The 21,445-nt window shown below is 48.2% G+C and overlaps 1 protein-coding gene across 4 annotated transcripts in view; it reads left to right on the top strand.

Annotated features, from left to right (window-relative positions):
• Window positions 1-13,603: 13,603 nt before the first annotated feature.
• The window catches only part of NECAB2 (N-terminal EF-hand calcium binding protein 2), an 81,472-nt gene continuing 73,630 nt past the window's right edge, over window positions 13,604-21,445 (top strand). For 3 of the 4 annotated variants that reach the window (XM_069027088.1, XM_069027086.1, XM_069027085.1), the window contains exon 1: window positions 18,204-18,401. In XM_069027088.1, coding sequence (XP_068883189.1) covers window positions 18,204-18,401 — 198 coding nt within the window. Of the gene's footprint in view, window positions 13,782-18,203; window positions 18,402-21,445 lie in introns of those variants that run through there. The other variant, XM_069027090.1, reaches the window with a different exon arrangement.

The following is a 21,445-nucleotide window of genomic DNA, read 5'->3' as shown; positions in this document are numbered from 1 at the left end:
GTTTTGGCTACATCTTCCTGTCTCAAAAGCAAATGAAGAGGAGAACAGAAGCCAAAGAGCATTTGAAAAAACAAGGGGCATTGGAATGTGCTGGGAATAAGGTCATAATACTGGTGTCAAGTGAAATGCTGCCCTTCCCATCACTGAGATCAAAGTCACGGTGTTCATGCTGATCATTCCTGCATCCCATATTGCGTTATGCTGAAGTAATTTGCCCTGCATGGGAGAGCTCCTAAGTAAGTCAGCAGCCTGAGCTTCCGTCGGGGGAGTTCCTGTGTCTGTTTTAAATAACCTCCTTTCCTGCCCAAGAGGGACAAGCTAATTGCCTGCCCCATGCAGGACAGAAAAGGGAAGTGTTTTTCCACAATTGATGCTTAGAAAATATCCTACATTCTGCCCCCAGGGATGTCGAAGTAGAGGATCTCAATAGCAGAATTGGTGGTTTAGTCATCAACTGCAGGTCCGCAGGGCAAGGCTGTGAGCTGCTAATCCAAGTTGTCATTCAGCTCTCTGTATCCAGGGAGGCAACTATGAATTATTGTTCCAAAACAATCAGCTGTGAGAGTCAACAGATACCGGCCTTGTTATGAGTGGAATTCACCCTAGCATTATATAACCTTGACCTGCAGCATGTGACAGGACCAGGAATAAAACCAGTCTCCTCCTGGGCCCTCTGCACAACCGAGCTCTGCCTGCGGTAGTGACGCAGCTCCGTCAGGTGACACCATAAATGCTTTCACCCCCATGTCCATTGCTGCTGCTCAGGCCAGCCCGGAGCTTACCCTGCTGAGCCAGCTGGGTGTTTAACACTGGAGACCACTCTGCCTCACTTCTGTGCCCTGCAAGTCATTCAGTGTCCTGTCCCTGCTGCCCAGTGGGAAACTTCCACAGCCACAGTGACCAGAGCAGGTCCATCAGGGAAGCATCGAGCAACTCCCTGCTCAGCTCACTTTGGATAGAGCAGATTGTTTTTTTCCTATGGAGCTCTGGCTGCAGCTAAGAAGTGATGCTAGTCCCTCCAGAACAGGGGCTCCATGTCAGGGACTCATTTTCCCTTCTCCAGGGCTCCTCAGCCTCCTTTGGTCCCCAGTTGTATCCTTGCAGAACAAGCTCCTGAGACCTGCTGGTACTTGCCAGGAACAATAGAAAATTACACCTTCAGAATCCAAGCAAACATCTGAAGTTTACCAACAAGACAAAAACAGAACTGTGGTTTTCTGATTTTATTGTGTTTGTGAGTCCTTGCAGTGAGGGCTGGTGTTTCAAACTCGCCTGTGGGTGTGGCAGAACTGAGTGTATAAGTCTGAACTCAGGTACATTTATTATGCAGTTAAAGTACAAACTTACTGCTTCTGCTTTTTGCTTTGGTGAAGGTCTTGTGAGATGTCGGAGCATGTTCATTGAGAACTTTTAATTCTTAAATGAAGGGAAGGGTGGCCTCTTTTTAAAAGGAGCTGTCTTTTATGTATCACCTGAATTGAAATAATTTCAGTAAGATAGTCTTGGGAACTCCTTTGATTGTTCAGCCTTCACTTTTTTGGCAGCACTTCTGTCTTTGAGCACAGGACTAAACCCAGCCACATCTTGGCCAGACCACTCCATTTAAAAGGTCTACAGAGCATTATTATAAATTGCAAGTCCAATGATTGCTTAAGTCTTCACTTATAAGGGCCCTTAGGGAGCTGTCAGGCTGTTGCAGGCTGTGGTGGTTTAAATTAACCTGCTTTATTTGCGAAATACAGATATTTGTGGGCAGGCCAGCAGCCAGCACGTCACTGCTGACTGACAGCTCCTGGGGCTATGCTAAGCTGCTGGTAACTGGGGGCACTTGGGGAGTGGATGGTGTGGGGGAGCCCTCTAGCAGAAGGGGGTTCAAGGTGGAACCAACCCTGGAGGCTCCAGGTAAAAATATCTGACCTCCAGGGCCCTTAAGCAAGCCATGAAGATGGAAGAAAGCTCCTGGCCAGAGAGCAGCTAAGTGGGGAGGAAGAAAAAGGAGCACAGATTTTGTTGCTAATTTTGGCTGACTCCTGCCTTCTGCCAGAGCCTGGAAAGCTGCGTGGATCCTCTGTCCAGGAAGAGTTTCCTTTGACGTTCCTGGGGACAAGCCCTCAGGGCCAGATTTTGGATCTTTTGATGTGCAGCTCAGAGAGATTCTGAGAGATTCTGCTGTGGCATGAGCAGGAAAATATCTCACAGCTTTTCTGCCTCTGTCTGTATGAATGCGCCCTTCTACTCCATATGGGCAGCTGTGTTACACAGCTTGGCTTGGGAAGAAGGACCTACAGATATATTGATTTACAGGAGCAGAGCAGGCAGCCCTCATGAACTTTTTGCAAAGGAAGCAGAATGAATTTTGTTTTCCAGCCAATTTTTTCTGGTTGCATTCATTTCTTGGAAGTGCTGTCAACAGCTCTGCTTGGTTTTACATCTATTCCACAGCAAGCTGGAAACAAGGGAAAGGAGGGGAATCCTGAGCCAGGCAGCACTCATGCACAGGCAGCGTGGCCCTGCTCCCTAACCAGCATCACTGCCAGCTGGGAAACCTGCTCTGGAAGGTGACAGCACTATTTACTAAAGATATTGACCCTGCAGGTGAATTTCCTTATCTTGGTCTCATTGGAAGTGAAGAGGCTGGGAAAATAACTGCAGGAAGCACCTTTCTGGACTGGGATGCAGCTGCAAGGGGCTGCAGTCCCCATGGCCAGGCCGGGGTGTTTGAGCACAGCCCAGCTCCCGCTGGGGTAATCAGAGCCGGGTTGGGCACAGCGCTAGAGCAGGGGTGGCTCAGGGGGGCTCTGCTCAGTAAGACAGCTGCTCATGCAGACTGGGAGTGAAGGGCCAGTGCAACAGGGGTTGTGGGCGTGGAAAGTTACTGCTGGTGACAAAGTGCAGATTTTGGGATTTTGTATTGGGTAAGTTTCCAAATCTGGGTTATGCTTTTGTAACCCACTGAGCCCTTTGCCAGGGAGGCAAACTTTAACCAGAGGACAAGTAAAGGACAGGATGGAATCGTTCCTTTAATGGCAAATAAGTAGAAAATCAGGGAGTTGTGTTTTTTTATGAGACCACAGGCAGTTTTAGACCTAAAACATTCATTCTTTTCAAAAGCCAGCCCAGTGGAGCAAACCTCATTAGCAACTTGGCATTAATACCCAAGTTATCCAGCATTACTGTAACTTGGAGTCAGCAGAGGTCTCAGAGGCATAGATAGCTTTCAAAACTAATCAACCAACCAATAGACTTTCTACTGAAAAAGCCAGGGAATTTGTATGCCAGAAAAAAAGTCCTTGGCGTTTTCCTGGAGTAATAAATGGACATTTCAGTTTAAACATTAAGGTCTAGCCAAACCAAGCAAATGACAGTGGTGGGATGCTGAGTTCAGATGCCCCAGTGGCTGCAGTGCCCTGAAAGCACCCTGGGCTTTCAGCCCATCCCTCACAGGGCATCCTGCTTGAGGACCAACAGGGACATAGGGCCTGCCAGGCCTTGTCCAGCTGGGAGAAACAGGGGTGTGTGTGATGGGCATTGTGGCACAGAGAGGGATGCAATATTTATTTCCCCAAGCTGCAATGGAGGCTGCAAAAAAGATGAATGACGAGTGAAGTTGCACAAGGTTAATGTAGCAATGTTGTTTCTAAGCAAATCTGAACGGCGGAAAGTTTATGCCATGTGAATCCCTCGTGCTGTGCAGCTGAGTTTTCTTTTTCTGCTATTTTTTTCTTACCTAATCTGGTTGCTGGGATGCCAGGGGTGGATTTACTGTTTTATCAAACCACAGCCTGGGAAAATGAGCAGCACTGGCAGATGCTGACATGTCATGGCTCAGGGCTGGAGGGATTTCACAGCTGATGCTGCTGAGCAGCTCTGAGGGTGGGATATGCTGTGGGCTCACTCCCATGAGGGGATGAGTGACAGCCCTGCCTGGAGCGGGCAGCCCTCTCCAGGACATCTGTGGGTGTCTGCCTGGAACTGGGGTCAGTGCAGATGGGAGAGGTTTGACAGGGTCTGAGTCTGCAAGCAGAAAATCCAAGGAAAGGGAAACTGGATACATGGGGTATCCACTCCTCAGCAGTTTTTCTGCAGCTGGTTGGGAAGGATGGTGTCAGCATGACCGGGAAGGCAGAGCCAGTCCTGGGCACTGTGATGGGAGCAGGATTCCAAGCTCAGATGTTGCAGGTGAAATTTTCCCAGGGCCCTTTCCAGCACCTGTTTGCCAAATTCCCTTTGAAGTTGCTGAAGCAGCTTTTCTGGAAATGCTGCTCTTGTAATGGAATCTCTGCCCAGGAAATTAGGGTGATAATAAACAGTAAGACACATGAGCAGTGAGAGGGAAGGGTGGCATTTCATGTGAATGAATTACAGGTGATGGACACTGCCTGAGGTACCCTCCTTGCAAAAACATCCTTCATGCCCCATATTGCACCTTCATGAAGCTTGAGCAAGAGATTTGTCAGGAGGGTGAATTGCTGGCATTGTTTTTGCTGGCTGGAGTATAACTAGGATGGCTTGGGGCAGCACATTAAAGCATGCAGGATGCAACCTCTGCAATAGATTGACCTGATCAAATGTGTAATAGTAAGAAGCTTTTCTCCTCTGAAAAGAAAAGCTTTAAAATCCTTCTTCTGTTTTACACGGAGGGGAAAGTAAGACTTTTTGGAAAAGTTTCACTAAAAACAGAGGCAGAAAGCAGCATTCGATCAGGGACTTACAGCAGAGCCTCAGACATTGCAGTGAATGCTGTAACCTCTGGCATTTTATGGTGGATTTCTGGTCCCCTTTTGGGCTAGTGCTCCATCTCAAGGCTGAGACAAATTTCAGAATTGTGTTACACCAGAACTGATTTCCTCCTCTGCATAATTCTGGGTTTGATGAATTGGTGTTTATAAGAAAAAAAAGACGTTCCCAGGCTATGTTGTGGGGCTCTGGAACAACCACTTGTACTGATTTATAGTGAACATGAATGTCATCCTGAGGCTGATATAAGTTCTCATTCCTAAAAACATAAATATTTATATAAATGTTTTTTGGGGAGTTGGAGAAGCACAAGTCTGAGAAAAAGGTCGAGTTATATAAACAAGTATTATCTGTCTGATGTAACACTCCAAATACCTCATCCACTGAGTAATCTGGATGTGACATAACAGGGGAGCTGGATGAGAGCTGGCCAAGTGAAGTGTTCTCATCCTGAGACAAGGGAAAACAAACCAAAGGGAGGTAGAATTGCCCATTCCCAGGCTGCCTGTCCCCTGTGACCTTCTTTGTGCTCTGTTATATCCATTTTCTCCAAAAATTTCCTCTTCCTTTAAACAACGTAGTGGATACCCCTGTGTCCCACTGGGAAAAGGTTCATTGCAGAGGAAGTGATGCAGCTCTGCTGGAGCAGATTTCCATTTGCAAGTGGAGCATGTGACACTTTGCCAATGTTAGGTCAGGAGAACTGCAGGAATTTGAAAGCAATCGCACAGCTAAAACAATAAGGTCTGGCTCTTGTCAAATATCATCACAGATGAACCACATTTCCCCCTTTCCTCACATGTGTGGTTCAAAAAGCCTTTGAACACTGCATTGATAAGGGAAACACATGGGATAAAATTCTGACACAGGGAATAGCAGCATCATTCTGCTAAGAGCTGAATGACTGATCCCCACATTCTCAGTGAGCCTGGAAGGTCCCAACGGCCCCTGCTTGGTCAAAGAACTAATACTAAGCATTTTCCATACAGAAATATGATTTCCATATTCCTCTGATTCCTTAATACTCAGATTTGTCAGGATGCTATCTTACTAATTATCTCCTAGTTTGGAGTTTGTATTATACAGGAAAGGCTCAGGCAGCAGGACAGTCCATTTGTATCATGACTTGAAACTCACCTGGACGTATTGGGGTTTTTTTCTTTTCTGACAGCTCATGCAATAACAAATGGAAATTACATTCTCAATAAACAGTCCATCCTAGGAAACCTGACAGCCAGCCAAGATTGGCTTAGAAATCCTTGCAGTGGCCACAGGCAGGCACCCCTACTGTGAGAGGGGATTCAATGTGTCCTAGGCATGGGCAATGCCTGGTTTAGCAAATAGGGTTATCCAGAACAGGGAACTGAAGGAAAATCTGTAACAGCGCTGTAAAGATATCAGGCCAAAAGAGGAAAGTCTGAAGAAAATGAACTATTTGAGGAAACTTCCTTGGATTTAGGCTGGAGCATCTGAGCGGCCCTGCAGCTGCTGAAGGCTCTTTGGAGGCTGCTCCCATGTACAGCTCTGCTGCTGCTGAGGCAGAAACCTGCTGGCATAGGCTGCATCTTGCTTGGTCTCCTTTGGATGAAAAATGCAGCACATTTGTGGAGGAGGAGTAGTGATATTATTACAGGGAGCTGGGAAATGATCGTGTTTTTAATTAAAGGTGGACATTTTCTAGGGCTGCTTAACTGCCCTTCACCAACGCCATATGGCCCTTGGATGAAGCTGATTCCTGCTGTATTGTTAGTCTGGGAAGGGCAGATATTTTGGGAAATACCTCCTGGAAGGGCAGTGCTTCACTGACATGCTTCACTGACATGCTTCACTGACACTGCCAAACTGGAACACATGTGAAGGTGGTGTGTTCAAAGAGGCCTTTGTTGAAGGCACAGGTGCCTTTATCTTCTCTGTTTTCAGCTGCTGTGAACATTATTTACACCAAGAACCCCTCGGTGCAGGGCACAGATGAGCATCCTTGTGCTGGGTTAGGGAGCACAGGATGGTGTTTATGGCAGCCTGCTTGCCCTGGGTGGGACTGCCAGCCCCCAGCCAGCTCCCCTCCTTACCTGAGAGTCAATGTAAAGATGTCCTGGTGCGAGCTGGTGCTTGTATTTCAGTGAATATTAAAGGCAATCACTGTTTGCTTGTGTAAGGAACAGCCCCAAATCCAGCCTCCTGGCAGTACCTAATCCTCTGTCAGAGCTGGGCTCTGCCCATGCTTCTGAGCATTTTGTGGTTGATACTGGGCAAGGCTGTCATCCAAGCACATCATATTGTGAGGGCTGTTTATGAGGTTGGCATGTGAACCACCACAAGATTGGGCATGGACAGCCCATAGTTCAGGAAGAGGAAGAATATGGGATGGCATTATGTTGTCAGAAGCCTATTGCCAAAAGTCTTTGAGAAAACCTTCCTTGGCAAGCGCACTCAGAAACATATGGGACTATTCTGTTAGCCAAAGCTTTGGTATTTTGCCTTAAAAATGGAGCATCCAATGCTTTTTTGCAGCCTGCCAGGGGAGATGAGCATTGGTGTCTGTGTTGGGGGGTGTAGGAGGCAGCTCTGCTGTCAGGGATGTTGTGATTGCCAGCACAGATCTTGCCAGCACAACTGAATATGTCCTAAAATAGGACTGAGGAAGGGGATGGGTCAATAACCCAGCAACACCCATATAACCATTTTACAGAGTTATGGAATCACCACAGAATCCTTGAATGGCTTGGATTGGAAGGGATCTTAATGATCATCTAGTTCCAAAGCCTGTCCATGGGCAGGGACAGCTTCTACTGGACCACTTTGCTCTAAGCCCCATCGAACCTGGGCTTGAACAATTCCAGAGATATCCACAGCTTCCAACCTGTACCAGTGCATCACCACCCTCACAGGGGAGAGTTTCTTTCTAGTGTCCAACCTAACCCTTCCCTCTATCAGTTTGAAGCCACTCCCCCTTATCTTGTCACTCTAGGCCCTTGTCCAAAGTCCTTCTCCAACTCTCTTGGACTCTCTTTAGGTACTGGAAGGGGCTCTAAGGTCTCCCTGGAGCCTTCCCTTCTCCAGGCTGTACAACCCCAACTCTCTCAGTCTGTCTCCATGGCAGAGGTGCTCCAGTCTCTGATCATTGTTGGACAGGCTCCAGCAGGTCCACATCCTTTTTAAGAACTGGGGGCCCCATCTGGCTACCTGGAGGGACTTTCCAACCAAAAGTCTCTGGCACCTTTTGATAATTTATCTCCCCAGCCCCTGAATTACCTAGCAACGAGATTAGTCCCAGCAATACACAGTCAGTGCATTGTGGGCCAGCCCAGCTGGCCTCGCTCAGGGGCCCCACAGGTGCCTGGATGCTTTTCACCAGTCTTTGTGCCCTCTCCCAGTCCTGCTCTATCTTTCCCCAAGTCAACAGTCCCAGTGTCCTCCAGCCTGCTGGTTCTTTGGGACCAAACATGCCTGCTCCTCTCAGGAGTGGTGGTTGGGAGACTCATATCTCTCTGCTGCAATCAAATTCTTTATGTACTTGATGTTTACAACAGGCCATTAAGGTGCCCTGGAATGCTATAAAACAAACAGCTCTGGATTTTTTTTACAAGTTTGATACTAACAGCAAGGAATGCTCCACAGCCATAAAGGATATCTAGCAGGACAGGAGCACTGAACTGATTGCCTGCTGGAATGGTTTTCAAATATAGAACGGGCTTCTGGAATCACTTGCCATAAACCTGGAGGCAAAAGTGAAGCAGTAAATTTGCTGTGACTCAGAGTGTGCACCTGGCAGAGAAATCCTCAGAAACATTACTGCAAGGTGACAGATTTATTCTAGATACAGCAGGTGAGGTGCCTTGCAGAATCCCTCTAAAATTGCTCAGAAAAAAAGGGGAACCCAAATGAGGAGCCAAAATAACCTATGGAGCAACCAATAAGCATTGTTTTCTCTGCCAGGAAGAAAACCAGAGAGAGATTCAGATAGTTCATCTCGTTGCAGTTTAAGATTTCTCTATTTCTGAAGCCCTGGACACAAGCTGCTATTTAATAGAGCCACTCTTCACAAACCTGAAGTGGCACCTGAAGAAAACTGCTGGCAGATCTCTCAGCAGGGAGCCTTGTGTCCTGGTGCCAGGCATCCTGCCCAGGGCTCACACCTCCTGGTGTCTGTCAGGAGGAATGGGCTTCTACCATGTGAGAGCTGGTGCTAAGGAACCCCATGAAGAAATTTGAAACTGAGCTTGCTGCAATGAGCTTGGACAACCTGTGTGACCTAGGAGTCCTTTGTACTTACAAGTTTAGTGTGGTTTCATTTAGTAGCTCTATTTCTGCCATTTTCAGGGGGGAAAGTGATAAATAATTGGCTTCATATTTCTGCTAAGTGTCTCATACAGTGTCATCTCCTACAAAAATATATGGATTATCAAGCACACCTAAATTGGTAAAAGACCTGATAGCTCTTGTATCACTTAAATTTGAGATTTGCTTTGGATCTTTTTCCCGTGGTCTTCCAGAAGTTGTAAAGTTGAAGCCACCTGAGTTTAATTGCCACACTGTGTCTTGCCATCTGAAATCACTAGGTAGCAGACAGAGGAAGGGTAAACCCCTCCAGATATCTCCCACTTGTGCTGTAAGAGGGTTTTCTCTGCAAATCTGTGCCTGGCAGCCCTGAGAATCTGCTGTTCTCTGCTGGGCTGAGGGCTTGGCACGTTGGCCTGGCAGCAGGAGCAGCCAGCCCAGGCTTTGCCAGCGATGCTCAGGGCATTTGCACACAAATGACGTGGAGATTGTCTCCATCAGAATAACTTGGACATGGGGTTATGTAATTATCTGGCCATGGACTGTACAGACATGCTTTCAGGGAGGTGATTTAGCTGTCATGTCAATCCCAGAACACTGATCTGGACTTGCGTAGGGTGGTAAAGCTGTCAGGACAGGTTTTGCTGGGAAAAAAGATTCAGGCTTGTGAAGGTATGTTGAAACCCCAACTAAAAGGATAAAACCTGTGTGTGTGTGACTCAGAATGCAGCTGCAAGTGGGAAGGTCAGAGCTGGGATCTTACATTTTGGTAAAAGGATGACAGGTGGGATGGGGAAGACCAGTGGGTGCTCAGGAATGTTGGGATGTCGCACAGAGGCTTTGTGCAAGCAGGGCAGCACTGAGACAGGGGTAGCAAGCTAGTTAAAAAGGTGATTTTCAGGGGGTCTGAAGTTATTCATAAACTTGCACCAATTTTGTGAATAGCTATGGATTTTTAAACTTCCAAAAAGAGAGGGGAAGACAACTAAAAAAAGAAAAAAAAAAGGTGATGCATTAATTAAGATCTCTTTAAAGCAATATTTAAAGAACATTATGCTGCAAGGACTGGTTGGAAACAGGCTTGCAACCCTCTCTGAGGTGACCCTGTGTCCGTCCCGCAGCAGCACAGCTCCCTCTCCTGACTGCAGAACTCAGCAGCCCCCAGATGAGGGGTTATTGCGCTCGCTGGGACTCAGGCTCATTTCTGCAGCGTAAATGTCCTCTAAAGCATGAAGGGATCCATCCCTACCTCTGGGGATGGGCTAGATTCAGACATCTTGAACCTGTAGTTATTCCAGGTTCTCTGTTGAAGTGCATGGCCCAGTGGGACGTTCCCTATCTCTAACTGTGCTTTCCAATTCTCATTTAAAGAAAATTTCTCTTTTCCAGAGTGAGGGCTGCTGCCTAAGGAGGGCACAGTGGGTAGGAACATCTGCTGGCAGCACCTCGGTGTGATGAGTTTCTGACCTTGGCCGCAGCATGTGGTTAGGCTCAGCTGGGTGCCTGCCCTCCCTGCTGCCATCCCATGTCCCAAGGCTCTGCAGGGACATCAGCAGTGCAGGCACCAGGGAAACACACCTTGTGCCCAGACTGCCCATACACCCGTGTGTCAATCTGCGATGCTCTGACCTTTTGTCCCCGTGAGGTTGTTTTGACATCTTGATTGTCCACCTTCCTCAACTGTCAACAGCTTAGATTATCCTCAGATATTTGGTATTTCTGCCTGTACAAGGGCTTGACAAGCCCTGTTTGTGTTGCCCAAGCAGCTTTAATTCACCAACTTTTCTATGGATAGCTTTGGACGGGAGAATGTCCTTTGAAAACAAGATTGGTTTCTCGTGCTGCAGACTGTGTGGTCAGCTCCATCCCCAAATGCAGCAGTCAGGTAGGGCACTGGACCTGTGCCAGGCTTCCAGAAGGTCACAGAACTGACAGAGTAGTAGAAAGCTGAGCACTGTAAGTAGATGAAGACACAACTGTCCCATCCTCATCGGCCGTGCTGCGTTACCTGCACTACCATGGGAGCCGTGTGTGTCAAAGCCCAGCTGGGAGAACACCCAAAGCTGCCCAGACTGGGCGGGTCAGAGGCACTGCTCCAGGCATGGGGGCATGGGGGGAGCTCCAGCTCAGAGACAAAGCCCCAGATGTTGCAGACAGCTGAGACTCATGTCAGAGTCACACAGTGACCCTCCTGCCCGGATCCCGTTCTCCAGAGCACTGCTGGGGCTGGCCCCAAGGGGGCTTTTTATTGCTGTGAGGGGTAAGCCACCAGAAAACCACGCTCTGCTGTAGCCCAGAGTCTCCCTGCAGCCTCAGCATCAGGCACTAGATGTCCTTGCACGCCATGCTGTGGATGTGCAGCCTTTGGTGCTGCACAGGCTGCAGGAGGGACATTTCCATGAGGGTGACAACCACTGAATCAAGGTGGCCCTTTTCCAGTTCTGGCTTTATGGGACAGAAGGGAATTTACGGGGGAAAGGCACTTGTTTCACTGTCCGTCTCCAGGCTCCCCTGGGAATTCTGGGTCAGGGGCTGTCTTGCTTTTGGGCGTCATTTTCCATGACATCCCAGCAAGCTCACCTCCATCAGCACCTGCAGCTCAAAGTCACTTCTTGGTGATCCCATTAAATTATTTCAAGAGCAGCCCTTTGTTGTGGGAAATCGATATCTGCCTTGAGGGCCTGTTGATATCTCAGTGAAACCCATTAAATTACATGAGTTTGATCCCAAAGTGGCAACCACAGCAGCATTTTAAAATAGCTCCACAGCCAGGAAACCCAATAACATGCTCATGAAGTGGTTTTTTGCATGTGTGTGTCCAGCAGTAAGTGTCCCAAACTCTTGGTGAATAATTATGGGAGTAGTGGAAGATATAAATAATTTCCCCGGGTCTGTCACTTTGAGGACAGCAAATAAGGACAAATAAAACGCTGGAGGGAAAATGAATGTGCCCGGTGCTCGAGCAGTAAGGAACAGCATTGAGTGTGCTGCTAAACTAATGGTCTGTGCCTGAAAGACCAGTTCACTGCCGGAGCTGCAGTGAGTATCCTTTGGAGAGCACCTGGCAGACCTCTCCCCCGGCTGTCGCTGTGTTTGTCCACACGTGTTTGTGGCAGTGAGCCTTTGCCCTGGGGATCTCATCTAGGGGTACAGCCACTAGCAAGCCCTGGAGCCAAGCAAAACTTCTGGTGTCCCCTGAGGGCAAATCGCAGCCACCCAGCAGCTGCTCAAGCAGTCCCTGAGTGTCAGCACAGCATTTGCACATTCAAGCCTTCCTCCGGTCACCCGCAGAGCAGGTCAGGGGGTCCCACCCTCGGCCTCCAGTGGGGTGCTGGGTTGTGTGAAGCAAGCCTGGTTTGTGGGTTTAGTCCCTCTGGGCATGGGTTTTGTGCCCAAATCACTCCTGTCGTGCGGTTTCAGCATCCCTTTGAGGACAGAGAGCAGTGCCGCAGGCAAAGGAATCCTCCGGCAAGCTCTGTGCCCTTCTGAATAACCTCCCTCTGTTCACAGCTTTAGCCACAGGCTAAATATGTTAAGAATAAGAAAGGTTTGTATTTTACCTCTCTAAACTGTGAATCCCCTGGGGCAGCTCTTGGCCAGTGTCCTGCCCACGCCCCCTGTGCCTTTCCCTCTGCCTGGGCTTTGCCACCGTGCCTGTACTGGGAACCCCGGAGGGAGTCCCGCTTTCTTTGAAAGCTGTCAGATTTTACTTACTGAAAACTAATTAACTGTATTTATTGTCAGAAATAAGCTGGGGAGATCTTCTTTCCTCCCGCAAATGCAGTCAGAGATGATATCTGCCGAGAAAAGGAGGAAATTACTTTAGAAATTAATTACAAAGGGTATATGCAATGGGAAAAGTGCCAGTCCCTCCCTGCCCACTCTTGTTATGAAGAAGCTTGATAGCTCTGATCTCAACACATTCGCAGACACATTTCGGTTATTAAAACAGTGCAGATTATCAGGTTTATGTTGTAATTGGGGAGGTTGGTTATGAAGAGGCGATATTTTATTTAGGTGCAATAACTGAAACTTTTTTAAATTGGTGGTCATGCTCACACACAGGTTTAGAGATCTGAAAGTCTGTGATTGTCCAGTTCCATGCTTTTCATACTGTTATATATGATCTGAAATGAGGTGTACTGGGCACAAGAAACAAAGGGTAATTTTGAAAGGTCATCAGAAGTGGATTAGCTTATTCCAGGGTCCTTAGTAGTTCTGACCTCAATTACATATTGAAGGGGAAAATATTTTGGTCTGCTTTACATGAATGCTATTATAAGTAATAAAAGTGCAAGAAACGTTACTGTAGCTCTTCCCTTCAAATCCACAATCACGAGCTCTATCGAGCCAGTAGCCTTTAATCAAGGGTGTGTTTATTTGGGTGTTAAATGTTCATTTCCTCAATTACCAAAACAACAGAGCTAAGTAATGTCCCTTAATAGCCAAAACAAAACCAACCACCACCCTCTGAATTTATTTAGCAGCCATCAGCAGAAGGGCTTTACCCACTGTTTGCCTACATTCCTGCACCTCAGAATAACTAAAAGGCAATATTATTCGGGTTTTGAGGTGTCCACTGAATGGTGGCAGGATCCCTGGGGACTGGAGGCCATGTCTGGAGCTGATGTGGAGGCTCCAGTTCAGGTGTCCTGAATTTTACAGGCTGCCCAACCCAGACAGGATCCGTGCTGCTGCTGAGGGGTTTGGAGAAGCCACACAGCTCCTAGGCCTTCTCCAGGATGAGCTTGTGTGTGTCTTGGAAGGTGAGTCTCTTATGAATTAGAGCTTTGTTTTTTTTTTTGTTTTTTTTTTTTTTTTTTTTTTTTTTCTTACGGTGACAAATCCCCATATTTCTCTGGAGATCCCACTCAGAGCTCTGGGGAAGTCAGGACTTCTGAGAGCTGTGATGTCCTAATGCTGTATGAGTTTTATTTAATGGTGAGGTTAGTCCCTATAATTCCTGTTTACCAGGTTTCCTGGATATCTCTGCCTTTAGGATAATGAGCAACAATAACCAGAACTCTCCAGCTGTGCATGGTCCCCATTTGCAGCTGTTGGGTGCATTGGGTGGGCTGAATAATTCCTCAAGAAAGTGCAGGCTCTCTCACCTTGTGCTGGACCTGCCTGCTCCCCCCTTGGCTGCAGTGCTGGCTGGTCCTGGAGTGGGAGGGATGTTTGGATGCAGGAGTACTTGAAAAGAAAGGTTTTTTTCTCGTTAGGGTAACTATGGTTGGAAGACACTCTGGAGGTATTCAAAGTATAAGTCCACATCTTGTCTTAAACAAGAATTCAGCTCTTTAAGATCAACCTGACATAAAACGGTGCATTTGGAGCTTTTACAATCCCTGATTGCAGGGCCCGAGTCAGAAACCTGTGATGCCAGTGACTGAGGTGGACTTGATACTTCTTTAGTGGTGTGGGCAAGCTGTGTTACTGAACCATGAGTTCAGCTCCTTTCAGCTTGAAGAGGGGAGGGGGTTTGTTGTGTTTTTAGACACTGCACGTGGATGTGGTCTCCCTGTATCTTCTTCAGTTCAGACTGGTGAGTTACCATGGTGCTGTTGGCAGTGTGACATTTTCAAGCTGGGATATACAGTTTTATATAGAATCACCTGGTGATTACACGCTGCATTATAATAAACATAAGTTAATAGAGGGACTAAAGTGTCATTTCAGCTTCCAGGCTGGGCAAACAAGGTTGCTCTGCCAAATTCCCATCTCTCTGACAGGGTTGCCATTTCCTCTTCCTGCCATTGAACTGTTGCATTAACCTCAATCCCTCAGTCATTAGTAAATATTAGTAAGCTGTACGTGACATTTTGCACCAAGCAAGGCTGCAGGTCCTGCCTGTTGGAAGTTTTTAATTAAATAAAGCTGCCTGCTGTGGGCAGAGGGATGGGGGGAGAAGGCAGAATTCAAAGGGGAGATGAAAGCTGCTGCCTCTGCCTGCCATGCTGGGGTGTGGGCAGGACTTTTGCTCCTCTCGGACCTTTCCTTCAGAGGAGCCCTTGCGTTTTTCAGATGGCCTCTCATCTGAAATTACAGCACATGGTTTGTGCTCCTGCTCCAAGTCTTTCTGGAAGTCGCTGGAAAATACTGGATGTAGCACCTGAATAAGCCCCATATGAAATCTGGTAGAGCAAACATTGTCAGTGGTAGCAGTAAGCCAGTGTTTGTGGCTTACTGCCACCAGAAGCTGAGCTCCAGGCCCACCAGGCAAAAAGCATTGTCAGGTCAAGATCAGACTTGAAACTGGACTGGCAAAAGTCTTTTTCTGAGATCTCAGAGTTTCTGAGCTTGGAGCTGGGAGTGAGAGAGAATAGGTCTGATCTCTCACAGTATTCAACAACCTTCCTGTCCAACTGATCCATCATTTGTAACACTGTAGAGGTCTGGAACAACGCGTGTGTCCAGCCAGCGCAGCAGTGGGGAGGCTCAGTGTTAAATGTCGGGGCAGGGAAGGTGGAGCAGCAGCTGCTGCCTTTCCCCTGCAGCTCTCCCTTCCTCTGCCAGGCAGGGCTGGAGCTCTCTGCCTGCAGCACAGTGTGAGGAGCAAAATGCCAGCGGGTCTGGGACTGTGCTGCACGCTGAGCTCTGCTGTCCTTGGGCACCACATGGCCTGACCACGCTGAGCCTACCAGAACCTGTAATTAACGCTTGCTGCTTTCCCAGGGATGCACTTTGCCTGCATTTAACTGTGCCTGTTGGTTGCATTCTCTCTCTTCTCTCTATTTATTCCTATGCCACTCAGCATCTGCATTATGGATAAAGCTTTCAGGGCAGCCAGTGGCTGCTGGTGGTCCTGCTCTCTCCACCTTTAATGAAAGAGCAATAAGTGTGCTGGATGCCCAGGAGCTGCAGCTAAAGAGTCAAGTAAATCCTGATGTTTCCACATGTCCATCACTTGTTTGGTTTCTTCTTCTGGCCCTGGTTGATGGCTGCTTGCCAGGGCCAGTGCCATGACCAGACACACAGGATGGTGGGAGAGGTTGGCAGAGCCCTGATGCCTTGGCTGTAGTTGTGTTTGTTTGCACAGGACAAGCAGTGTCCCATCTCCCTTGGCAGGAAGCAGGGGATGGATTTTGGCACATGGAGTTCAACATGAGGTCTGTGCCTCTGCCCTCAGCTGTGGTGTGGCACGGGCTGGCACCAGCATATACCTTGAGGGTTGCTCTGTTTCCTCATTTCCTCACCTGGCTCAGATAAGTAGTAACAGTCTCCCACTTTTTCCTCAAAGAGAGACTTCAGCCTTATGGGAACTAGGAAACAGCCCTGAGCAGCACAGCCCAGTACAAGTTATTGGCTTCTTCCTAATGTGTGAATGGCAGAATTTTTTTCTATCTAAATCTATTTAGTATGAAAAATGAGTATTCAAATGTCATAGAGTTGGTTTTGACAGTAGCAAGAACTGTTTTTGACAAAAGCACAGGAATAACCCAAAAATTCAAATCCAAGTAGTGAATCTTCAGGGTAAATAGAAAGGAAAATTCAAAGAACCTCATTTCCAAATTCGTTCAGTCAATAGTTTGAATTAGCAAGCATATATAGTAATCCTAAACTGGGTGTGATCAATCCAGTCTGAAGCAGCCATTTAGTGGAGGGATGTCTAAAGGAGAAAGAAGGATGTGAATAATCTGAGCTCTATACAAGTACAAAAGAGCAGAGTAGTTCTGACTGTGAGGGGTACAGGAGATTGGCACCACCTCATGGCAAGAAGGACAAAATGTGTCTTGTCTTGGCTTCTCTTTGCTGTGAGGTGTGAATGGGAATTGAGCGGTGGTTGGGTTGTACACCAGCCTGCTCTGAGCATCCCCGTGAATAACCCATTGAAGTGCTCCACACAGCCCCCAGGAACCAACATAAACCCCCTGAAGTTCCTCTGTTTTCCCTCACTAATTTTGTGTTGCTGGAGAAGGAAACCCTGAAGGGCAAGAGCTTGGTGAAAGAGGGGCTCAGCCTTTGGGTGTCCTGACCTACTGCTAGGCTTCTCCGTGCCCCATTTGTTTAAAAGCCTTTCAAGCGCTTCCAGCTATTATCCATATAATCCAGCAGAAAGAACTGGGCTCCCACTCACTTTTCTTTGAGCAGCAACTGAGAGAAAAATGCACATTCCCCACCTGTCACCTCAAACACAGACGTTTCACCCTAATTTACCTGAATAAAGATGGGTGGTTAGAAGAAGCAGCTACGTAATTCTTCCAGGTAGGCTTTTCTGAGGGTTTGCGTTCTGGTGAACTGCAATGTGTAAGCTCTGTTGAAAGAAATAATTTACTGCTGTTTGCTTCACTTAAAGCAGTGGTTGGTCAGGCCTTTTGGAGCGATCCTGCTGTTGGTTGGAGGCACAGGACTCAGTGCAGGAAGCGTGCAATGCTTGCAGGTGGTGCTGGGCATGCTGGCTCCTGTGACAGGGGTTTTCAAATCTGGGGACATGGCCCTGGTGGGTCATGAAGTCCTCTGGAGCTGCCTGTGAGAGGCTCTGGATGTTGCATGGGGCTACTCCAGAACTCTGGGGAAACCTCCAAGTGTGACTGAGTCTGAGCTCTCCTGCTTTGGTGCCTTTCTGGGTTTGAACTCAAACTGTGGGAGCTCAAGTGTGGAGTGGGAAATGAAATTATTTCATGCCATTTTGTCCAGAAGTCTTATTGCCTTTACTGCAAGTCTAAATCATGACCTGTGAAGCTGAGCACAGGAGTATCTCAAAGGAATATCCTCACAATACAGAATTACAGGGTTAGGAATATTTTCCGGATGAGCACTGTGGTTAGTGCTGTAGCCACAGATGTGGCAATACCCCACCTGGAATCACTGACTATTCATTGAACAGGGAATTTTTGGAGTAGGGATAGGGGTTTAGGGGCAAGTTTTATTTTCCAGCAACAAATTTGTTCTCCTCTGTCCCCACGAAGAGCTACTAAAATCTGTTGTGGGGGTAGAGAGGCTGTGGAGGGGAGAGAACATAGATATAGTCTTTTCGGACATAAAATGCCTAGAAGGGTGGTTTGTGTTGGAGCCCGGGGGGCTGACCTACCCCCACCCCAAAAGTCCCCCCTTGCTCTTCGGGCAGCATCCCCCGCGGGTCCCCCCGCGGACCCGCCCGCTGCCCGCCGAGCGGCTGTGGGAGGAGGAGAAGGAGGAGGAGGAGAAGGAGGGGGAGTCCCGGCGGCGGGATGAGGCCGGGCTGAGCGATGTGCGAGCAGGCAGCGCGGTACTGCCGGGCCGGGGTGCAGAAGCTGCTGCGGAAGCCGGCGCCGGCGCTGCGCGGGCTGGACGGGCTGCTGCGCTGGGCGGCCTGCAGGATGGGCGACAAGGGCCTCGCCGAGCGGGAGCTGCTCGCCCCGGGCGCCGCCGCCGCCCAGAGGAAGGGCACCTCCGTCATCCTCGATGTGAGTGCTCCCTGCATCCCGCATCCCGGCTCCTGCCTCCCCCCGCCCGCGTCGCGCACCGCCTCGGGAGCGGGGATGTTCCTCTCGTCCTGCGCTCTCTGGACCGGCGGGCACGGGCTGGACCCCGGGTCTTGCAGTCCCCAGTTGGGTGGGTGTGGGTGTCCAGCATCCTCTTGCCCTTGTCCCGCACCCACTCAAGCCCCTCGGGATCCGCCGGTATTTCCCAGGTCCAGCATCTCCCGGACCAGCTGGGCAAGAGGCTGCAGCCCGGCTTCTCTGCTTCCCTGGATCCTGCAAGCACAGGCTGCACGGGCACGGGGTGCACCCCGGATCCTGCACCCCGCGAACAGCTTGGCATCAGGGTTATTCCTCGGATTCTGGGAATGGCATGCAGAGCAGGTCCTGCATCTCTCGGGCTGGTTGGACGTAGGGGTGCCCAGAATCAGCAGCCCCTTTCCAGATCCTGTGCCCCTGCGCTGCCTGGGGCAGGAGGTTGCAGCCCGGCTCTGGCACCCACTTGTCCAGATGCTGCACCTACTAGATTGTCAGGGCAGCCTGGGTCCCATGTCCCCTTGCCCTGCACTCTCTGGGACAGCTGGGAGCAAGCTGCACCTTGGTTCTGCATATTCTGGACTGGGCTGGGCATGGGGTGCAGTCTGGATCCTGTACCTCCTTTCCTGAGTCCTGCACCTTTTTTTTATAGGCTGGGCATGGAGATGTAGCTTGTATCCTTCACCTCCTTGCCAGGATCCTTAACTCTCTGGGCGGGCTGGCTGGGCATTGGGGTGCACCCTGTTTCCTGCAGGCTCTGAACAGGCTGAGCGTGGGTGTGCACCCCAGGTTCTGCAGCCTTTTTCCCAGGTCCTGCATCCCCTCGACCACATGGGATGAGGATGCTCTGTAGATCCTTAATCCTGGTTTGGGGTGACTGGTAGGGATGTGCTTAGTGCCTCGATTGCTGTATTTTTAGGCTTTCTGATTAGGGAGCTAACGAGGCTGTTTGCACTTAAATGAATTGGGAGAATGGGGTGGAATCAGCCGGAGTGCAAATGGTGTAATTACAGTCTTTCTGCAGCATCCAGTAATTAAACACATAGATCCTCTGTTTTGCTATCTCCTAGCTTACAAAAAAAAAAAAAAAAAAAAAAAAAAAAAAAAAAAAAAAAAAGTAGTGAAAGCAAAAATAAACTACAGAGGCATTGGCTGTAGTAAAGAATAACTCATGCTCTCTCACAGATAGGATAGGCAGTAGTAGCTCTTCCAGGCAAGCTCTTGCATTTTGTAAATAATTTGCTGAACCCGTAGGCATCGGCATGGGCTGGAGAGTCCGAAACTCATTCCATCCCTGAGCACCCTGAGCTGAAAGGCATTTTGGTTCCCTGAGGCACCATTGTCTCTAGTGGGTTGCCAAAAGCAGCTCAGAGAGCAGAGAACTTGACGGGTGACCCTGCCGAGTGGAAGGGGCTGGCAGGGGGCAGCTGCAGGCTGGGGGAATGAGCTTCCAGGGAAAACAGAGGACGAGTGCAACTCACACCCTTATGTCTTTTAAGTTAACTTGTTCAGGGAGGAGTTCCTGGGGTTTTTCCCAATTTTTGTTGGATTGTTTTGGTTTGTTTTGTTTTTCAATCTGCCCTGAAATTGCCAAAATTTCACAACAATTTGGAAATCTGAGTTTCAGAGCATAAATGCAATTAGGAAGCAAAATTCATACGTTAAATTTATGTATGAGGTTTCTTTAGTTAGGAGTGTTTTGCCAGCAAAATGATATCTTATCCATTCAATTTTACTGTCTTTAAGTGATTTTTTTTCCACTTTGAGGTTTGAGCTTAGGAAAAGAGACATGAACTTTCAGAATGGGAAACACAGTAGAGCATTGTATTATTTCAGTGGGAAGTACAATAGAGCTGGGTGTGCAGCTCCTGATCATTTTTCCCTTTCACAATGGTACTGGGAGCCCTTTCTCACCTGCTGAAAGTAGAAATGCATTCTGGAAATGTAAGATTTGAGGGTTTAGGGTTTCTTTTTCCCCTCCTTCCTTAGAACTTGATTTTTTCCTTTTTCTCCAGGCACAATAGGAATGTCAATTGAAGCTGTAGCTTCACTGTAATGGGCTCTTCAAGTGCACTGCAAGACCCCCCTTTCATACAAAGGGTTTAAACACAGGAACACGTATTTAGCTTAATTTTCACACATTAGCATGAAAGTAACAAGCAGCCCGCTGAACGCTCAAGGATGATAACCTGTTTTCCATTTAACTCTTCACATTTTTGCTGATGGATGTGCTGGGGAAGCAGTGAGTCCCAGCCACGCAGCAGTGCAGCTTCTCGGTGGGGGAGGATGAAGCAAAAGACCTGTAAGATTTTATGTTTAGCTAACACGGTTTCATGAGCTGGTGTGCTATGTAGGCAGGTCCTTGGGGGCTGGGGGAGGAGGGGAAGGCTTGGGTTTGGTTATGAATTAGATAAAATGGCTCTGACACTAATAGTATCTTAGTCACTTCTTCCTCCTCTGGCTTCCTTTTAATTCATCCATCCCCAATGTTCTTGTTCTGACCCCTCCATGAGAGTGGCTGGTGTGTCAGAACAAAGTTCCCTGTGTTCTTTCCACCAGAGACACAACTGTGGTGTTGTGGGGCAAAACTGAGGGCTGAAGAAGAACAAAACACAACAAGGGGGTAAGATGTCTTCTGCCAACAACCTGGCTACTGCCACTTGGAAGATGAATCTTAACTTTGGGCTGGCTTCGATGTTTTTCTTTTCTTTTCCTCTGGCCTTTTAGGTAAAGGATTAAAAAAAGGTTGAATTACGTTTACTAGTTCAACTCAAAGCTATAGGTTTCCAAATGTAAAAGTAGCTGAAGTTGCAGATTTTTACGAGAACCCTGGTAAAAATCTAATGAAGATACTTAAGTCCTAAGCATTACCAAAAATAAGCAGCAAGTAAAACCATGGAATGAGAGATGCTCTTTAGTGATGGTAGTGGAACAAGTGGAGGTGACGTGTCACTCTAGGAATCAGGAAAACATCACTTTGAATTGAATGGTCA

This window comes from Aphelocoma coerulescens, chromosome 11, assembly GCF_041296385.1.
Source record: "Aphelocoma coerulescens isolate FSJ_1873_10779 chromosome 11, UR_Acoe_1.0, whole genome shotgun sequence".
Taxonomy (NCBI): domain Eukaryota; kingdom Metazoa; phylum Chordata; class Aves; order Passeriformes; family Corvidae; genus Aphelocoma; species Aphelocoma coerulescens.
The sequence above is the reverse complement of the archived record's forward strand: the minus strand, read 5'-3'. Positions and strand labels throughout refer to the sequence as shown.